Source organism: Adelges cooleyi, unplaced genomic scaffold (genome assembly GCF_023614345.1).
Source record: "Adelges cooleyi isolate 19-005CV unplaced genomic scaffold, UGA_ACOO_1.1 ACOO_flye_CR_arks_rails_tigmint_CR_PRNA_651, whole genome shotgun sequence".
In the NCBI taxonomy this organism is placed as follows: Eukaryota; Metazoa; Arthropoda; class Insecta; order Hemiptera; family Adelgidae; genus Adelges; species Adelges cooleyi.
Window position 1 is genome coordinate 13424742 of NW_026096352.1, and position 17997 is coordinate 13442738.

General features: G+C 30.9%; 1 protein-coding gene across 3 annotated transcripts; it reads left to right on the forward strand.

Moving 5' to 3' along the window:
- Positions 1-279: 279 nt before the first annotated feature.
- LOC126844963 (synaptic vesicular amine transporter) lies at positions 280-17717 on the forward strand. 3 transcript variants are annotated; one of them, XM_050583498.1, is made up of 13 exons: positions 280-413; positions 14257-14355; positions 14451-14570; positions 14710-14832; positions 14900-15112; positions 15201-15284; positions 15363-15545; positions 15858-15959; positions 16036-16210; positions 16281-16332; positions 16421-16604; positions 16677-16810; positions 17052-17714. In XM_050583498.1, exons 3-13 carry the CDS (start codon positions 14468-14470, stop codon positions 17118-17120), a joined length of 1422 nt encoding a protein of 473 aa, XP_050439455.1. In that variant the 5' UTR covers positions 280-413; positions 14257-14355; positions 14451-14467; the 3' UTR covers positions 17121-17714. The 3 variants fall into 3 exon arrangements, with proteins under 3 accessions (XP_050439455.1, XP_050439456.1, XP_050439454.1); XM_050583499.1 differs by lacking the exon at positions 280-413 and adding an exon at positions 10685-10827 and having other exon boundaries at positions 14451-14566; positions 17052-17717; XM_050583497.1 differs by lacking the exon at positions 280-413 and adding an exon at positions 10685-10827.
- The last annotated feature ends 280 nt before the right edge of the window (positions 17718-17997 follow it).

Genomic DNA, 17997 nt, shown 5'->3' on the forward strand with positions numbered 1-17997 from the left:
GCTCCCACCGGGCTGACGGCAGTGGCATAATATTATATTGTTTTTCAAGTAGACAAACGCGGAAAATGGAAAAAACAATACCGCTAAAAATCGACGAGGGTCGGCCTGTGATTCCGCAGAGTCCTGCTTTTGACACATGACAAACACAATATTATATACAAGCCAAACACAATATTATATACAAGCCTTTTGCCGCATTGTGCAAAATATACAGCGACGGTGAAGTAATATTATAAACTTGCGTTGCAGAGCTCCCCAGACGGGGAAAATGGATATCATAATACAAGCATTGGCCCGGGATAATAATAATTGACGTGCAAGTCATGAGGAAAAGTTTTCATGCCAACGAGGGTTATATTTTATCCAGCTACACGACATATACCCAACCTCTAGTGGACGCAGTCTGGACGACGGTGAGTAGTTGAAAAAATTGATTGTTGGTTTGGGTCTAACATGTAGCACTTCTCACTTGGACTTTACCAAAATCCTATAACGTAGATGGTATTTTCGGTAAGAATTAATAGCGTAGAAAAAACGAATCCAAGCACAGTGGAGGTCTGCAACGGTACGCAAGTATAATATTTAATAGTAATTTATTTCGAATAACGTTTATCGAATATTGGCCTAACCGCGCTTGGTACGGGTTTGTCTAAGGCAAAGGTGGCTATTGTTGTTATATTTCAACGGGGCAAGTTCAACGTACAGTACAAATTGAAAATATGACGTGTATACAAAACGAGTAAAAATACGGTGAAAACAAAAAAAAAAAAAATTCAATAAACAGAAAATATATATTATGTATAATAATTATATAAGAACATACATATATATTCAGAAAAGAGCAAAGTTATTGGCGATGCGCATCGTACGACGTAGGGAGTGATTATTACCATAATTAATCGTGTGGTGTAGAAGCATATGGCACAGGGTATGGTAAGGGGATGATGTAAAAGGGCCATGGAAATTAATTTCAGCCGGTAGTTTTGGATAACCTAAGTCACCGCATATAACCCTTGTAGGGATGTTAACCAGACTGTTCTAGAAACTTCCGGTGTATCCTACTATAGTTCAGCAGAGTCTAAAGCGATGAGAGGATCCTAAATCACCGAACCGGATACTAGAATCCATCTGACCATTAAACAGTAAAAAGGATTTAATTAATTATGCGTTTTGAACTCAGCCGTGGTACGTTTAATTAAATTCTAGGACCTTTAGTGCTTTACATGATATATACCTACTCTATGTGTTTGTGAAGGCAAACATTACCGGTGTAAATAATGCCTAGGTATTTTTTAGAGGATACAACACGTATAGGTAGACTATTTATTTCATAAACAAACATGTAATGGTCACGTGAACGAGAAAAGGACGTAGATTGGCAATTTGACACATTTAACTCTAGACTCAATTTGTGTAACCATTAAGTGACTAATATTTAATTAATTTTGCAAAGACAGTCAATCATTATACCTCAGCATAACTTTAGATTGGTTACAGCTACCTAAAATAACATATTGACTTTGCTGACGTTTCGAAAGCTATTCATCTTTCGTCTTCTGGGCTGTGAAGATAGAGTGCTAGAAGATGGAAAACTTTCAAACCTTGGCAAAGCTAATAATAAAACACAAAAATAATCGCTAATTCTGTAAATAATTTAAACAATACACCCTGTGCTAACTAACAATATTGTTAAATTTATTTTGAACTTTATGTTAATTTGTATATCAAGTCTTACACACAAAACAATTTCTGAGAAAATAACTAAAATATTTTTATTTTAAGTCTGAGACTAAGTTATAGTGCACCGTAATTTAAAGTTGAAAAATGTAAATGGCTTGAGTGTTTTTCTCTATTTTAAAGGATAAGGTAAAAGGTGAACTTTTACATTTTTTGGTCCAACAATGTACTTTTCACGTACGATTTCTGACCCATAGAGCTACTACACGAAAAAATTAGTTCAGCTGTTTAGAAGATTTCGTGAGTCTAGACATAAATAAAAATGCATCATTGTAAGAACAATATCTTCTCTACTACGCATCGAAGCTAAAAAAATTAAGTATCTTAAATAAATGGATATACACCCTTATAAGGATGAGGAAAATAACAGCTGTGTTGAGAGGGAGTAAAATATATACAATAATAATTACACGCTCTGGTTCAAGACACTCATTTAATACAAATTTCATAATATTATTCACAATAAATACGTTCTATAAAAATCCCGAACAAAAACATATTCTTCGACAAATCGTCTGTAGCCCATTGCCGTCAGATCGTTCTTGGACATAATCAGCACTGGTGATACTTCAGTCGGAATTGAGACTAGGTCCTCTTCATCGAATACTTATAAACATATCAAAACCAAATTATATATGTTTATTGTTAAACATATTATAATATTTACACATTTTAATTAAATACAATTTATAGTTTAGATATAGTATAACTTGTATTATTATGTTTGTGATATGTAAACTAAGTATAGCAATCTATCACTTTATGGTTTTATGCTATCAGAGAACATCTCTGATAACATAAAATGTAATATAAAATGTATGTAATTTAAAACTAACCGTACAGAAAAAAATATATATATATATATATATATATATATATATATACATATGTACTGGATAAAAACCAATTTACTTGATATTAAATTGAATCCAAATTTATAATGTTAGGTATGTAAGATTTACAAAACACATTCAAGCATAATATTATAATACATTTTCGATATGATTTTGTTGAGCGATTTTTGTCGTTGCGATTTAATCCCGCTCAAAAAAAATATATACATATATTATATATGACAAGTTTTAATATATTTTTTAAATAAAATACGTGTGTCCAGACAGTAATCTGTAATTATCTTTAATGATTTTATAAGTATTTTTGGTATGTGAACATTTCCTGTCCGTTTTATTGATCGCTTCTTTTTCTCGCCATTTGTACGGTCAGATTCTTCATCTGGTTACTCGTATCCTCTTAGAATAGACCCGTCAGTCGATTCTGCCTCGACAACGAAGCGTTAGTTTGTCTGGCCTCGGCGGTGAACTCTGCTTTCGAACACCCTCCACGGGTATTGTAGAGGGTATATAAATCGGTATAATATTGTTACATATAATAATTATAAACCAGTACTCTATTTAAAAAAAAAATAATATCCGCATTATTATTTGGAAGCTGACCTATACGTTATGTATTATAGATGACAATATCATTTCACGTTGTTTTTACTAAAAATCAAATCATATAATCTAAAAAAAAGCTTTAAATTTTCCTTGAATTAGGGATTTTAACCGGGTTCCCGGTTACTTTAATATTGTAGGTTGATTAAAGCCATTTTATAAATTGTTTGTCATTATTTGAAACTACGCCAAAAAAATACATTTTTCTAGGGAAAATAATATACATGTCAGTTTATCTAACAAGTAATCATAATATTTTTAATTCATAAAAGGCGATTGTGTCTCCCTCTTCATATTATATCACCGTTTTAATTTTTTCTGTATTTATAAATTAATGTAACTATTTGCTTATTATACCTCGTAGCATAGATTGTAAATATTCTTTAAACTGAAAAAAAGATATATAATAGTAATTTTGTCACAGTGAAATGGCTTTTACTCATAGGAAAAATGTATACATTAAAAATAACTTCTCGTTTGTTTTTTGTCAACAATTTTTCTCCCTTTTTGTGTGTGTGTGTTTTTCAACTATTACCCAGGCAGGAATTATCGAGAAAAATCTTAATGGTAATTTTATTAAGAAATAATATAACCTATTATTGAGGATCATTCTAAAATTAGTTTTTAAAAATCAACTATAATCGAATAAATGTATCATAAAACGTTTGAGGTGCTTATGATAACAAGGACCGAATTTCGAATTTTGGTTTTTTTCAGGGAACTTTTAAAAAATTAATTAGGCTAAACTAAAATAAAAAATAAATATTTTATAAATTAAATCAACCCATTCATTAGTAATAAATTAGGCGAAATTATAAAGTTTTCGTTTAAAATAAATGTACCTAGTATAGTTTTTTGTGTCTTCTGAAAAAAACAAAATTTGGGCCCTTGTTGTAATCATAGTTTAATTTTTTCTATGATTAAAAGCAATTTTAGTGTTAAAAAAATGCTTTCGCTGTGACAAAATTGTGAGACTTCCAAAGTCGATGGAAATTTGGCCCCTAAGCTAATTAAAAATGAATTTTTTTTTTTTTTTAATATAAAAATGTTTAGTTTAAATTGAAAAAGTATTTGAATATTTTTATACTTATTTATTCGTTCAAATTAAAAATAGATTATTTTATATTTACTTGATATTTTGACAACTTGACGATTACTTGACATTTGAGCTTTTATGGAAATATTTTTTATTATATTTTTATCCTTCAAGACCATTTACATTTTTGTTTAAACAACAAATTTGTAATGTAAATAGTGCCTAGGTTTGTTTCTAGTCCAATCCTATTAGGTTTTATATTATCAAAGGGAATCTAAGTGATCATAGTTCATTAACATAAAATTATCAGTAACAAGTTGATTATGACTCATAACCATAATTTATGGGTCTTAGAATTTGTAGTATTATACGTTTTTATTATATATCTCAACGTTAGGTTGGGTAAGAGCTCAATTGCCTTTTTAAATGAATAATTGACACGACTTTTTCAAAAATTTTCTTTCCCTTAGTTTCAAAAAATGACAAAAAAACGTATAAAATGGCTCTAACCAACTCATAGTATTCTAGCGGGAACTCGACTAAAAAATCTAAAACATAGATAAATTTAAAGTATTTTTTTAAATTATTTGATTTGGTTTTAGGTATAAACAACGTGTAATAACTTGTCCATGCAAATCGCACTTCAAGAAAAAGTTGTGGTCCATCGCTGTTGTCCATCGGATGTATCTGTATCCGATAACGACCATCGCAGTCAGTTATCACACTAATTACAAACAACTGCATATTAACATGACTATATTACAACAATTTTTACACCGTTAAAATTTGTTTACAAAAACAAATAAAATATTTGTCAAGGAAAGTAACAACGTAGCAATGTATCTGTGTCAATATAAAAAAAAATATTTGTCAAAATTGATTCAAACCACAAAAAAAAATTAAATTTTTCAACCAGGAAAACTTTTATGTAGGGATAAAGTAGTGCTGCTCAGGTCCACGGTTTTAAATAATGCTGCTGATGTTTTTTTTGCTGTTTAAATATTACATTTATTTGTTACACAAATAAATATATGTATGTACAGGTACATGTATATTATGTACTAATGTATGTGTTTGTATGTGTTAGGTAAATTTAGAACAGAATATTAGCTTATTACATCGGCAAACTCATTTGTATATTAATGATACAAATAATTATAATAAAAATATGTATGTAATTCCGTTTGACCATTTTCCTACTAGTAGTATTTTATACTAAATAATAAATGAGTTTTTTTTTAACAAATGGGTTTTTTTTATTTTAATTAAAATTTGTATTTTATAATTTTTTTAAAACGGAAAAATACAACCTAATAGCCGGGATTAAATTTTATAATAACCGGTCGAAAAAAAATTCAGTAGTTGTATTAACATAATGCATTTTTTTTTAATGTTGGTCAAACAATTCAGACATAAATAGTTTAATATCTAGAAGAGAATATTAGATAGTAGTATGAACTTATGTTTGAATTTTCCTTTTTGGTATTAAATAAATACTAATAATAATAATATAAACATACATTCAAATTGGTCGACAAATGGAATTTTTCCACAGCAGCCGTTTGCGAAAATGCTGTGGATAATTTTTATTTATTTAAAAAGTTACTTCAAACATAAAATAAAAATTAATTTCTGAAGAAATTGCTGAACTTTATTAAGAAAAAAAACTGTTTGAATTGACTTAAAAGTTATGGCTATTGTTTATTGACGTTGCGCAGCAAATTATTAGTCGTGTACATAGACCAAATGTTGTTGTTGGTATTATTTGTACATTGTAATTATTTTAAGCCTATACAAATAAAAAAAACTATAGTCCAAATTTTTTTCTCTGCTCACTATGTTATGGTTACATATGAGTCCTACCTTCTTACAAATGTTCAACTAAAATTCCTAAAACAATGGTTAAAAAACACAAACAACTTCCCCCCCCATGCTGTTTAAGGGCACACCATATAAATAATCCTTATAAACTTCAAGTCAATCCGACCATTTTTCTCGAAATTATAGCTGGTCCAGTTTAAAAAAATTACAGCGACTACAGACAAAAATAACCTCACATCATAGTTAAACCTCAGCTCCGCATCGAAGCAAAATTAAAAAATAAAAATTAGCAACCAAACTGTGTTTAAGTTCAACTACTCGAAAGTAAATTTTCAAAACAATATTTTTATTTCTTTTTTTTTTATTTCCAGATTAGTATTATAACAAACTAAAAAAAAAAAAATTAATTTTCCAACGTTTACAATTGTTTTATTTTTGGACACCTTTTTTTTTTGGACTACTGAGGTTTGCCTTCCTTTAAACATTAAAAAAATTATTTAAGAAGCTGTAAAATGTATTGTTTTTGTCTGTAAAAAGTAGAATGACATAATATATGAATTAATAAGAGTACCGTTTATTGCAATAAAATTCCACTGAAGTATAGCTTATGTAAAGAGTATATACTCGTATTATAAAAAATAATACACACAAAGATAACACATTTTTGTTGAGGCGACATTTTAATTTAAATTGCGATTTACAACAGCTTTCATTATGATGTAAAATATCTATATTAGTGGCGCTGATCCCAATATTTTTGGTAAGATACTTAAAAACTAAAACATGCTTGCGTTTGATTAAGTTCGAAAAATATTTATAAGTGAAAAGTTAACCTAACCTAGGAACATATTTATAGCGATGGATAAAATTATAAAAGTACCAAACACTATTGGGCCTCTGATTAAATGTCCAATCCAAGTATTTTTTTTTAAACCCTTATTCGGTAAAAAAGCAATAACAATAATTCACCAACTCCATAAAATAAGATAATCATATGTTTTAGGTACCTACATTTGAAGCATTGAAAAATGCTAACTTAAATGTATTATTCAGCAAACATAATATAGTGTATAATGTAATGTATATGTGCACTCAATCGTGAAATTTTCAATTATATAAAGTGCACTGTACACACATACACAAAAAATTATATGGACTCGGTTAGATAAACAAGACAGTTGAAAACCTATAATCTTATTGGTTAAATGTATAGTGGCGAAGAAGATACTAAAAAAAACACTATCACAAAACACAAAAATTAAAGAATGGAAATAAGTAAATCCTTAAAAGCCACACGAACAATTTTATATTGTATATTTAATATTTTTAATACGATTTTCAGCGAATGGTTTTAAATAAACGGTAATAATTAGTTTAGATACACTTTCAGTTAACTGCAAAATTCAACTAGTGTTATTAAAATATAGTAAAATAAATTTTATATGTTATATTATAATGATGGGATAAAATACTTTTTGTTAAGTTGCTATAATATATTATCCTACTCTGAATAATGCTTATAGTGTCGTTAAGAGGTTCTGAAATAAATAATCGATTAGGTCAGGTTGGGACTGAATACATTAAACAAAATTTATTTAAAGTACACATTTCGTGAATTGTGCAATTCTGTCCTCGAGGTGTGACGTAAAAGACTTTTGAGTAGGTACAACGAATTTAAGTCGTGGGTGTCTTATTTTTCCATATTTTCAAGGAAAGCATTTTACGATTGAAATCACATTATAAGACGTGTGACGTCAGAGTTTTCTTCGTGTAAATTGTTTTACCATGAATTCACAATAGATTTTTGTACCTTTTAGAAATTTTAAAATTACCTTTTTTATATTTCTTATTACTAACTTAATACTAAACAATACAGGTATTTGAACCGGAATTAATTATTTGGGTTAGGGTTATTTGGGTTTTGTGTAATCAACCTATGTGCTTTTGCTAAGCTTAGGTTTGTAATGTTTAAAAAAAAATTGCGATTATAAGAAATGTATATAGTTCCATTATATTGTGGTCTTCGTATATTAAAAGAGATATTAGACGGTTAGATCGGATTCAGAACAGATTTCTATCTTTTGGTGGTTTTTTTTTGTTAATATTAAACACTCCAAACACAGTTATGACCTCCATTTCTTAGCAGCTAACCTTACCATCACTTAAATGCTGACAAGATAAACAGCTAGGAATTGGGTTTTTATTAAAATTAATTCAAGGTACAACTGATAACCTTCGGGTTTTCGAAAGAATACATTTAAAAGTTAATAGTGCAACTATCAAGTTAAATAATCTTTTCTATACATACCCGACCGACAATCTTTTGAATGAATGAAACTTTAATAAGAAGTATGAAGACTCTGAGTTCTCACTGTTGTTCTTGCTCTTCTAGTTATTATTATTTTATTAAATATTATTGCTTGTCAATGTAATTTATGTTTCAATACTATTACTTGTTAAACTATCCGTGTATGTTTCTAATTATTATTATACATAAGTTCTTTAAAATATAAGTTTGACATTTTCAAGTCTTAGCTCTGGCACATAACCGAAAAAAGCGTTAACACCCGGCGATGGGGTTGGGGTGGGAGATAGGAGGTTGTAGATAAGGGTAGGAGATAGGGGTGAGTGATAGGGGGGAGATAGGGGTGAGAGATAGGGTAGAAGATAGGGGTAAGGTATAGGAGATAAGAGATAAGAGATATGTTGTACTTTCAAATTAGAACTAAATGATAAATTCAAAATAGTTTAAGGGCCCAAATTCACTATGAATTGTTTCAAGCCAAATATTAAACACTACACTAGTTATAGTTATCCACTATACTAATTTTGTTACTGCTTCTTTATATACTATATCATTATCTATAATTCCACCACTACTCTAAATTTATTCGGCACTTCAACGAGACATGAAAATGCTCTTTCGTGGTTGCAGACTCGGCTGAAAAACGTTTGAAATTGTTTTTTAATGTTTGCAAAAATTAAATATTTATCTATTTAAAAAAAAAGCAATAAGGGTGGCTTATAAGTACGGTAGTTTTCTGATTCTTATGTCTAAAATTAGGTGACCACCTCTCGAGTTTGCTTAAATAATTATGTGCCTGTAAAAATTAAAAGTTTACGTTTGGTAATTGAAAAACAATACAATGATGCCGGTTTGTACAAAAAATAGATAAACTTAGTTATTTATTAAAATATAACTGATCAACCCCGCTAAATGATGATGATTTAAGTAACTACTAATATTGACAGTGATTAAATATAAATCTTACAATATTATTAAACTAAGTATTATAATATAATTTAACTAATATAATTTTGACTTTTCAAATTAAATATTTTCTAAAAATAAACATAAGGAGTGTACAAAATGTTGAGTAATTTGTTGTTATAAAATTTCATAGTGGATATAAATGAGAAATATCAATATGAAAAGTGAATTTACAATTATTTTAAAAACGATGTAAACTGTAAAAATACAGAGAAAAGTTCTACAAAAAAAAAAAAAAATTAACAATATTCTACAAAACAATTATAAAAAAATACATACTAAACGGAAAAAAATATAATATTCATTTCCATACAAAAATGTACGATTATTAATATTTCCTAAGGTTTTTTTTTTGTTGAGAATTTATAAAAAAAATATATAAATATTATAACCACGAGGCAAAACAATTTCCATATTTTACAATAATTTATTTGGCCAAAAACTAAATATCTGACAAATTGTTTGACTGTATCTGACTAAACGTTGTTAAGTATTATTAAAAATCAGTTTAAATTTATTACAATATTTAAACGATAATTAAAATAATAATAAAAAAAAACAATATTTTTCAGTTGTCACAATGGTAAAAAATAAAATTAATAACGTTTGTAATACCTGTATCTTTAATCGTCGCATCAAAAAAAATATATATTTATATATGATCACTCGTAGCCTTTCAATGTCTTGACGTTATTCAAAAACGTTTATATTTCTACACGCAAATCCGTCATCCAGTTATTATATGAAAAAAAAAATAATAATAATAATAGGCAATAATAGTTGGTCGTACAGTCGTGCTCGGATGATTTTGGGGAAGAAAAAAAAAGGAAACGGAACGGAAAAAGGAAAATAAAAGCAGAAAGGAAAAAGCGGGATAAACATCAAGTGGCCACTCTTCAAAAGCGAACAAAGGGTAGCGAGGGTCGACCCGAGTGAAGTATATATATATATAATGGAGTGACTGTCGAGTATAATATAATACAGCAGCTGCCCTTTTTAACGGAAGTTTTCAATTAATTGTCTATTCAACAAGTTAGAAGGGCCCGAATGTTAATGGAACGCCGACCGCAGCACTCGAGAAACGCGATAGGGCGACGGGGCGGACCGGCAAAAGTGGGCCTGCGGCGGCGGCGGCACGGTAAATGTTAAATGCATAATATCTGACGCCGCGCGGTGCGTGGGCGGTGCTGGCTGGGTGGGCGCGCGATCAAACGTCCCGTCGTCCGGGATGGACGTGCCGGCGCGGCGCGGCGCAGCCGTACCGAAGCGCCACGGTCGTGTTGGGGGATGGCGGCAAAGTGCTCAACGTAAGTCACCGGTGCCGTCGTCGGTGATTGTTCGGCATTTAACGTTTAAGCACCAGACGCACACACAGTCCCCGGGCTTTGCACCCGGCGGTTGACCGTCCGACTCGACCGGGACCCGACGGGCAGCATCGCGCGGCACGCCGCCACCACCACCATCACCACCGTCACCGCCACTGCAGCCGCCGCCGCCACTCGTAACAGGTAATCCGACCCTCGAGCTTACCGCCGGATTGTTTGCCGAATTAAAGTACCAATATATATATATATATATATATATATATATATACGTATTACGTAGACACGAGTGTATGCGTAAGTATATACATTTGTGTACGGAACCGTCGTTTGTATTGTATAGGAAGTACCTGTTGCGCGGCCGTTGTCGTTTGAAACGTGTGCACACACAAGTACACATGTTCGTACAACGCGGTCGTTCGTGTACAGAGCGAGCGCGCACGAAAATTGACATTTTTTAACTATAATAATATTAATTGTGGTTGGACTTAACGTGGAATAAAAACTGATGGTTTTGCATCACGATTTGTCACCATCTTATCGCATGCATTGCTTGTATTTTATTATTATAACTTATTACGTTATGATTTTATTATTTTTTTTTTTTACAAATTCTATCAGACCACAATAACCTGATTATTAAATATCTATGTTTTAGTTTCAATATATATATATATATTTTTTTTATATCCATATTATTATAATATCGCCGATGGAAACCGTTAAAAAAAAAACCCAAAAAGCAAAATAGCGTAATAAAAAACTAAACAAAATTTCATAAAAAGGAAGTCTTACTTAAAAAAAAAAATGAATAACTTATTTAAACATAAAAAGCACGAAACAATAACATTCATTCAAAAAACGTTTTCGCAATGATAACTATAGTTGTATTATATTTCGGTAAATTAAATTTTAATTCACCAAAATGGATCACTATTAATAGTCGTAATTAATAAAGAGAGAAAATATTTGTAAGCAAGTATGTGTAAAATAGGTAAATGAAAATATTGAAGTTAGAATAAAGCTTTTTACATATTTTTATGGACTGAAAAGAGAATATTTAATTTTAACTGAATACTTCATTGACGGTACAAATTTACTTATTATAAAAACGTAAAAATTGTTGGGATTTTTCCAAACAAATAATAATTTTTCTCAATTTAAAAAATATTGTTAACTTAAAAAATCATACAACAATTTGTCTAATCCAGAAAATTTTGTTTAAACTTAAGAATAAAATTCATTTTTTTTTTTTTGAAAATATTAATTAAAATTATTTAGCACATAATTCTGTCATTACACATTCAATTTGTTAATTGTTTTTGCATTATCTTTGTTTACAAAAAAAAAAACCCTTAAAACCATAGACGCAACAAGACTAAAATTATGTATACTTGACTAAATATAATTCTTATCTTCAAACCATTAAATACAAAATAACATATTTGAAAACAAAAATATTCTAACATAAAAATGTTGAACAGAGTATGTACATTATTAAATTGTTACGTGTACAAATCGAGAATTGGGGTTTGAATTTTTTGGGGTGCTAATTTTCAGTCTGGGGGTGCTCAAGTCTTCTTATCACCCCCTAGTTGCACTTATGCTTAAACCATAGTTAAGAAAAATTATAGCAATTCGCTCATTTTTAGGTTATTTCTATTTAATCCGTGGTAATAGAATTTCATTAAATTAATAAAACATTACAAATTTTCCATTCACAACAAGACCGTCAAGATACTGCAATGAGATTTGAATGATTTTATTTGTGTAGGTACAGTCAGCGATGGTCAGTAACTAAAATACATAAAATACGTATTCAAAATAAATTTTGTACTTTGTATTTCGGTTTTCAAGATACATGTATCTTATTTTTTGTATCTTAACTTTAAGATACAAAATGCATTGTACATTGTCCGCTACCAGATCTAAATTATCCGATGAAGTATTTGAACAACTAATGTTCCTAAAAGACAACCAAGAGTTGATTACTTAATATGTAAAATAAAAAATAGAATGTACTTAACGATAATGAGACTAAATTGTGATATTTTTATTTGTACATATTGGCTATTGAGTATTGTATAAGTACTATAATTTATAACGACTAAGTTGTTGATTCACAGAGAATTATTATTTTTCACATATTAATATGTTTATCGACAATTATAAGATTAGTTTTTGTTGTTATTTTTTTTTAATATTTATATTCGGTATTATATTGACAATTTTGGTACATATACCACTGTTTTCTTATGTTGCTAACTGCTAAGTAATAATGCTAATCGCGGGAACCCAATTTTTGTATTTTTTATTGCTATTATATAATTTGTTGGGTATTTATATTTGCATTAATGACTGCATTATGCATTAAAATTTCCATCTGATGTAAGACACATATTTTCTCGGAAAATATGAATATATTTAAATTATTTTTTTCCTGTACTTGTATATACATATTTTGCTATATTTTTCAAAACTTGGAAAATTGTCAACATCATCTTTTATATGTATAAGGACTATCAAATTTGTTTTTTCATATGCAAAAACATATTTTTAAGTCTATAACTGGGTAGTAAAAAATTTGATTTTAAAATTGTCGTTTGAATTTTTAATTTTTAATAATCGGTTCATCACTTATGACTTTGTAAAGATTCGAATTTAAGATCAATCAATATTCGTTCGATTTTTAATGACAGTAGCTCAGCGAGATCCTATTAAATAAATATTCGTCGATAACACTGCCACCGCTAATCAGACATAAATAACACCCTTTACACATATTTTTTGTTTATATTATATGGATAAGCGATTCATTACCTACTTGAGATAATAATAGACAAGCGGTTCTTGTCTACCCATTTAAATAAAGTAATGCCTACTAGTCTTAGTAATGTCAAAAGATTATTGACAACAATTAGAAGAAAAATGAAAACTTTTACTAAGTCATAGCAAACGAACAGATTAATAAAAATTAAAACTTATTACATTTTTACAAATTCTCGTCTACATATTTATGGAATTAAAAACAAATGTCGTTATTTAAAAACACCAAGTCCATACTTATTTTACGTATAAGGGATGAAGATAAAAATGTTTTTAGTATTGAAAAATATAGTAAAATATGTATCTAAAAGTATAGGGAAAAAAACATCATTATAAAACCAATACCTTCTCAGCTATCGCATTGAAGCTAAACATGATGTACAAAATATTTATATTTATTATTTTCCGTAAAAATGAGTGTCTTACATCAGATGAATCACCCTATAGATACTTAAAAGGGTAGCTTACCCATATGTTGTTGGTGTGGCAGAGCATAAATAAACCTTTTTTCTCTTTCGAGGAAAAAATGCGCATATCTTATAAGATGCCAGTTGTACAGTCAAGTATAATGCAATATATTATCAAATGTTATTAAAAAGAGTGCCTGGTTTTCTTATTTTTATTCAGCACTCATCGGTCATGGTGAAGTAATAGGATTCCTTTCACATAGACCCAAATCTTTTAGCATTTGTAGAACAGATCTTTTGAACTTAACCTATCCTATATTATACTAGTTTCTACATGATAAACGTGCAAGCTTAAAAACACTTTTTCGAATTGTTTTTATAGCGTTACGAGCTTGGTTAAAAGAAAGCTATAAGATTATGTGAAGAGCAAAACAACTTTCTTCGATAAGGCAATAAGAACCGTATTCGACTGGAAAATTTGGTATGTTTGCATTATTTCTGTTCGAATGGTGTTAAATATGTTTTGTATTGTTTTGTTTCATCTGAATACATTTTAAAAATCGCATAATTAACTAGAACTTGCAGCTAAAGGAATGTTTGAAGAATGGCTGAGCCGATGCCGCCAATCCCGCCAACTCGTTTTAGTTATAGTGGCAATTGCATTGCTCCTGGATAATATGCTCCTCACTGTGGTAGGTAAGATCTTTTTGTGTCGATTTTATTGAATAACAGCATCTATACAAACAGTATACAGACAAGTGTACAAGTTGAACTTCAATCAGACGTTTCATTGACCATCTTAACGGATAGACTATCATTAAATGTTTTATTCTAGTGCCGATCATGCCGGAATTCCTTTATGACATTCAACACCCCGATCATCCTCTCAGTGTGACTATACCGCCCGCCCCCACCAATGAGTTACCCGTTCCACACGGTGACATGTCCGGCCCCACAGGTAACTTTCGGAATTACCAAACTGATTTACAACGATTCGTGAGGGTATATTGCTGACATTTGTCCAGGTAACGAAACGCAATGGAAGGAAAATGAAGCTACTCTCAAAAAGGAAAGACACGACGATTTGGTTCACGAGACGGTTGCTGTGGGAATCATGTTTGCTTCCAAGGCCGTAGTGCAGCTTATGGTAAACCCTATCGTCGGACCTCTTACGCACAGGATTGGCTACAGCATCCCGATGTTCGCTGGATTTTTCATTATGTTTATATCCACATTAAGTATGTAACGACAAACAGTGTAGCCACAAACGACGAACTTATACCAACACCCTGAATTTTCGAATAATAATATTTATTGTTGTTTCAGTATTTGCTTTCGGGCGGAGCTATTCGGTGTTGTTTTTGGCTAGAGCCCTTCAAGGGGTTGGATCATCTTGTTCGTCAGTCTCTGGTGATTACAATATAGATCACAATAATCGACCGTTTGTGCATTGGGTAAACAACTCTGTAATATGGTTTTTCATTACAGGAATGGGCATGCTAGCCGAACGTTACCCAGACGACCAGGAACGTGGAAACGCAATGGGGATCGCATTGGGTGGTTTGGCTCTTGGCGTGTTGATCGGTCCGCCGTTTGGAGGTTTTATGTACGAATATGTGGGCAAAACCGCTCCATTTTTAATACTCTCGGCTCTGGCACTAGGCGATGGAAGTACGAATACTATGTTTTATTATATTATATAAACTCTGATGTCAATAGGTAATGCTTACAGGCATTTTCAATAGCAGGAATATACATCTACAGCTGATGGTCGCTCCTCGCAAAAACCTGCACGTTTCATTTGCCAAACGAAAAACAAAATTTCAGCTCTCTATTTGTCCAAACTGAAGTGTTGAATTTTGTTGAAAAAATGAAACGTGCAAGTTTTCGTACGGATTATCGATATCGTCTGTGGAAACCCGTATAATATTTTCATTATTGTTATTTTTACACTAACCAGTTGCTCTCGATGAATTGTTCTAGTGTTACAACTTTTGCTTCTTCAACCCGGGGTGGTGAAAACTGAGGGAGATCCTCCATCATTGAAATCGCTGGTGATGGATCCTTACATAATCATAGCGGCCGGTAACCCAATACAAATTCATTTAACCAGTAATGGTAGTTTAGGGACGAATAAATAAACAGTGGCTTTTGTCCGAAGGTGCCATAACATTCGCCAACACTGGAATTTCTATGCTCGAACCGTCCCTGCCCATATGGATGATGGACACCATGGGAGCTGGTAGATTGAAGCAAGGAGTAACGTTTTTACCAGCCAGCATCTCTTATTTGATCGGCACGAACTTGTTTGGACCTCTTGGACACCGCATGGGAAGGTATAATTTTCAATCTCGAAACTCGACAGTCGTCACACGAGAAATGTCACGTTTATTGTTGTTTATCTAGATGGCTGGCCGCGATGATTGGATTGGTTGTAATTGGCATATGCTTGATGATAGTAAGTCGACGATGGACACAATAATATGATCTACGAATGTTCAATAGTTGTTGAGTTAATTGTAAATCGTGTAATTTGTGTTACCCAGATACCGACTGCGAGAGCGCTTAACGACTTGATTGTACCGAACGCTGGACTTGGCTTTGCTATTGGAATGGTGGATTCGTCGATGATGCCTGAACTTGGATACTTGGTTGATATACGTCACTCGGCAGTGTACGGCAGCGTTTATGCCATTGGCGACGTCGCTTTCTGTCTTGGATTTGCCATAGGTATATAACTGTTGGCAATCATTAACATATAGACGGATTGCTGATTTAAAATATTCTTTTCTTCCGAAATAGGCCCGGCACTGAGTGGAACATTGGTGAACACAATCGGATTTGAATGGATGTTGTTCGGTATCGCCATAATCAACTTCATGTACGCGCCTTTGCTGTACATACTCCGCAGTCCGCCGACAAAGGAGGAAAAAAAAGTAAACCCTTATTGTTTCTAATTATTTTTTCAGCATTTATTTTACAATCGTTGGCGCTTTACAATCCTCAATAGCACGCGACTTCTTTAGAGGGGTCAGAACTCAGAACCGTAGTGTTGTTACCTTCTTATTTCTCTTCTTCTGTTTGCAAAAGTGTAGCCGATTCGTATTGTCCATTGATTATAGATCATTGAGTTTAAATTATATGTATATACATTAAATGGTTTGATTTTGATTTCAGTCGTTGGTTACGGGTGAAAAATCATCTGTCCGCTACATATCCTATCAAAGCGAGAACGACGACGAATAAATAATCAACAGCTTCGAGATTAAATTAACGCTTGAACAAAACTACCACGCTTAATTTCATTCAATCAAAGATGATCTATTGAACATCATCTAAAAAATATATATATATATAATACCCAATACATCATTATTTATAGTTGCCTACTATGGACGTGAAGAGAACGAGTACTGATTCAAAAGTGCCACAATCAATAATTCGAAAAATTAAACATACCGGTGGTCTAAAAATTGTTTGTACGCCTATTTAAAACGACATCCAAAATGATGCACGTGTTTATCAGGATAAAGTTTAACTCATAACAACTTAACCGTGTAAACAGGTTTTGGTAATATAAGTATATGATAATACTCCATGCGCTTAAACAGATAATAATAATTATAATACCACATATTATACGAGCTACTTAATATACAAGAGTTACTTTGTATTATTATTATATTATATTACATTATATACAACATATTACTATGCAATACAACTATTATATCCCGTGCATTTGTTGTTTAGACAAATATTATTATTATTATTATGTTATATTGTTAACGACGAAATATTAAACAATCATTATTGCGATATTATTATTATATAAAAACGTGGTTTAAGTAAAATATTTTAAACCAAAATATTTTCTTATTATACAATATTATTATTATTATATACATACGTATTTTATTGCTCATATTCGAAACCATCATTGAGCATCAGGACATTTTGTTGATTAAGACTGTTTTATAAAAATAAATATTTATATACTTATATTATATTATATATTAATTAGTAATTACTATTATACATATTAATCATGTTTTCTTTATATAATAAAGTGTCAGACCAAAACGCTTGCGGTTAGTTGTCTTTTTTTTTTTTAATAGAGCGG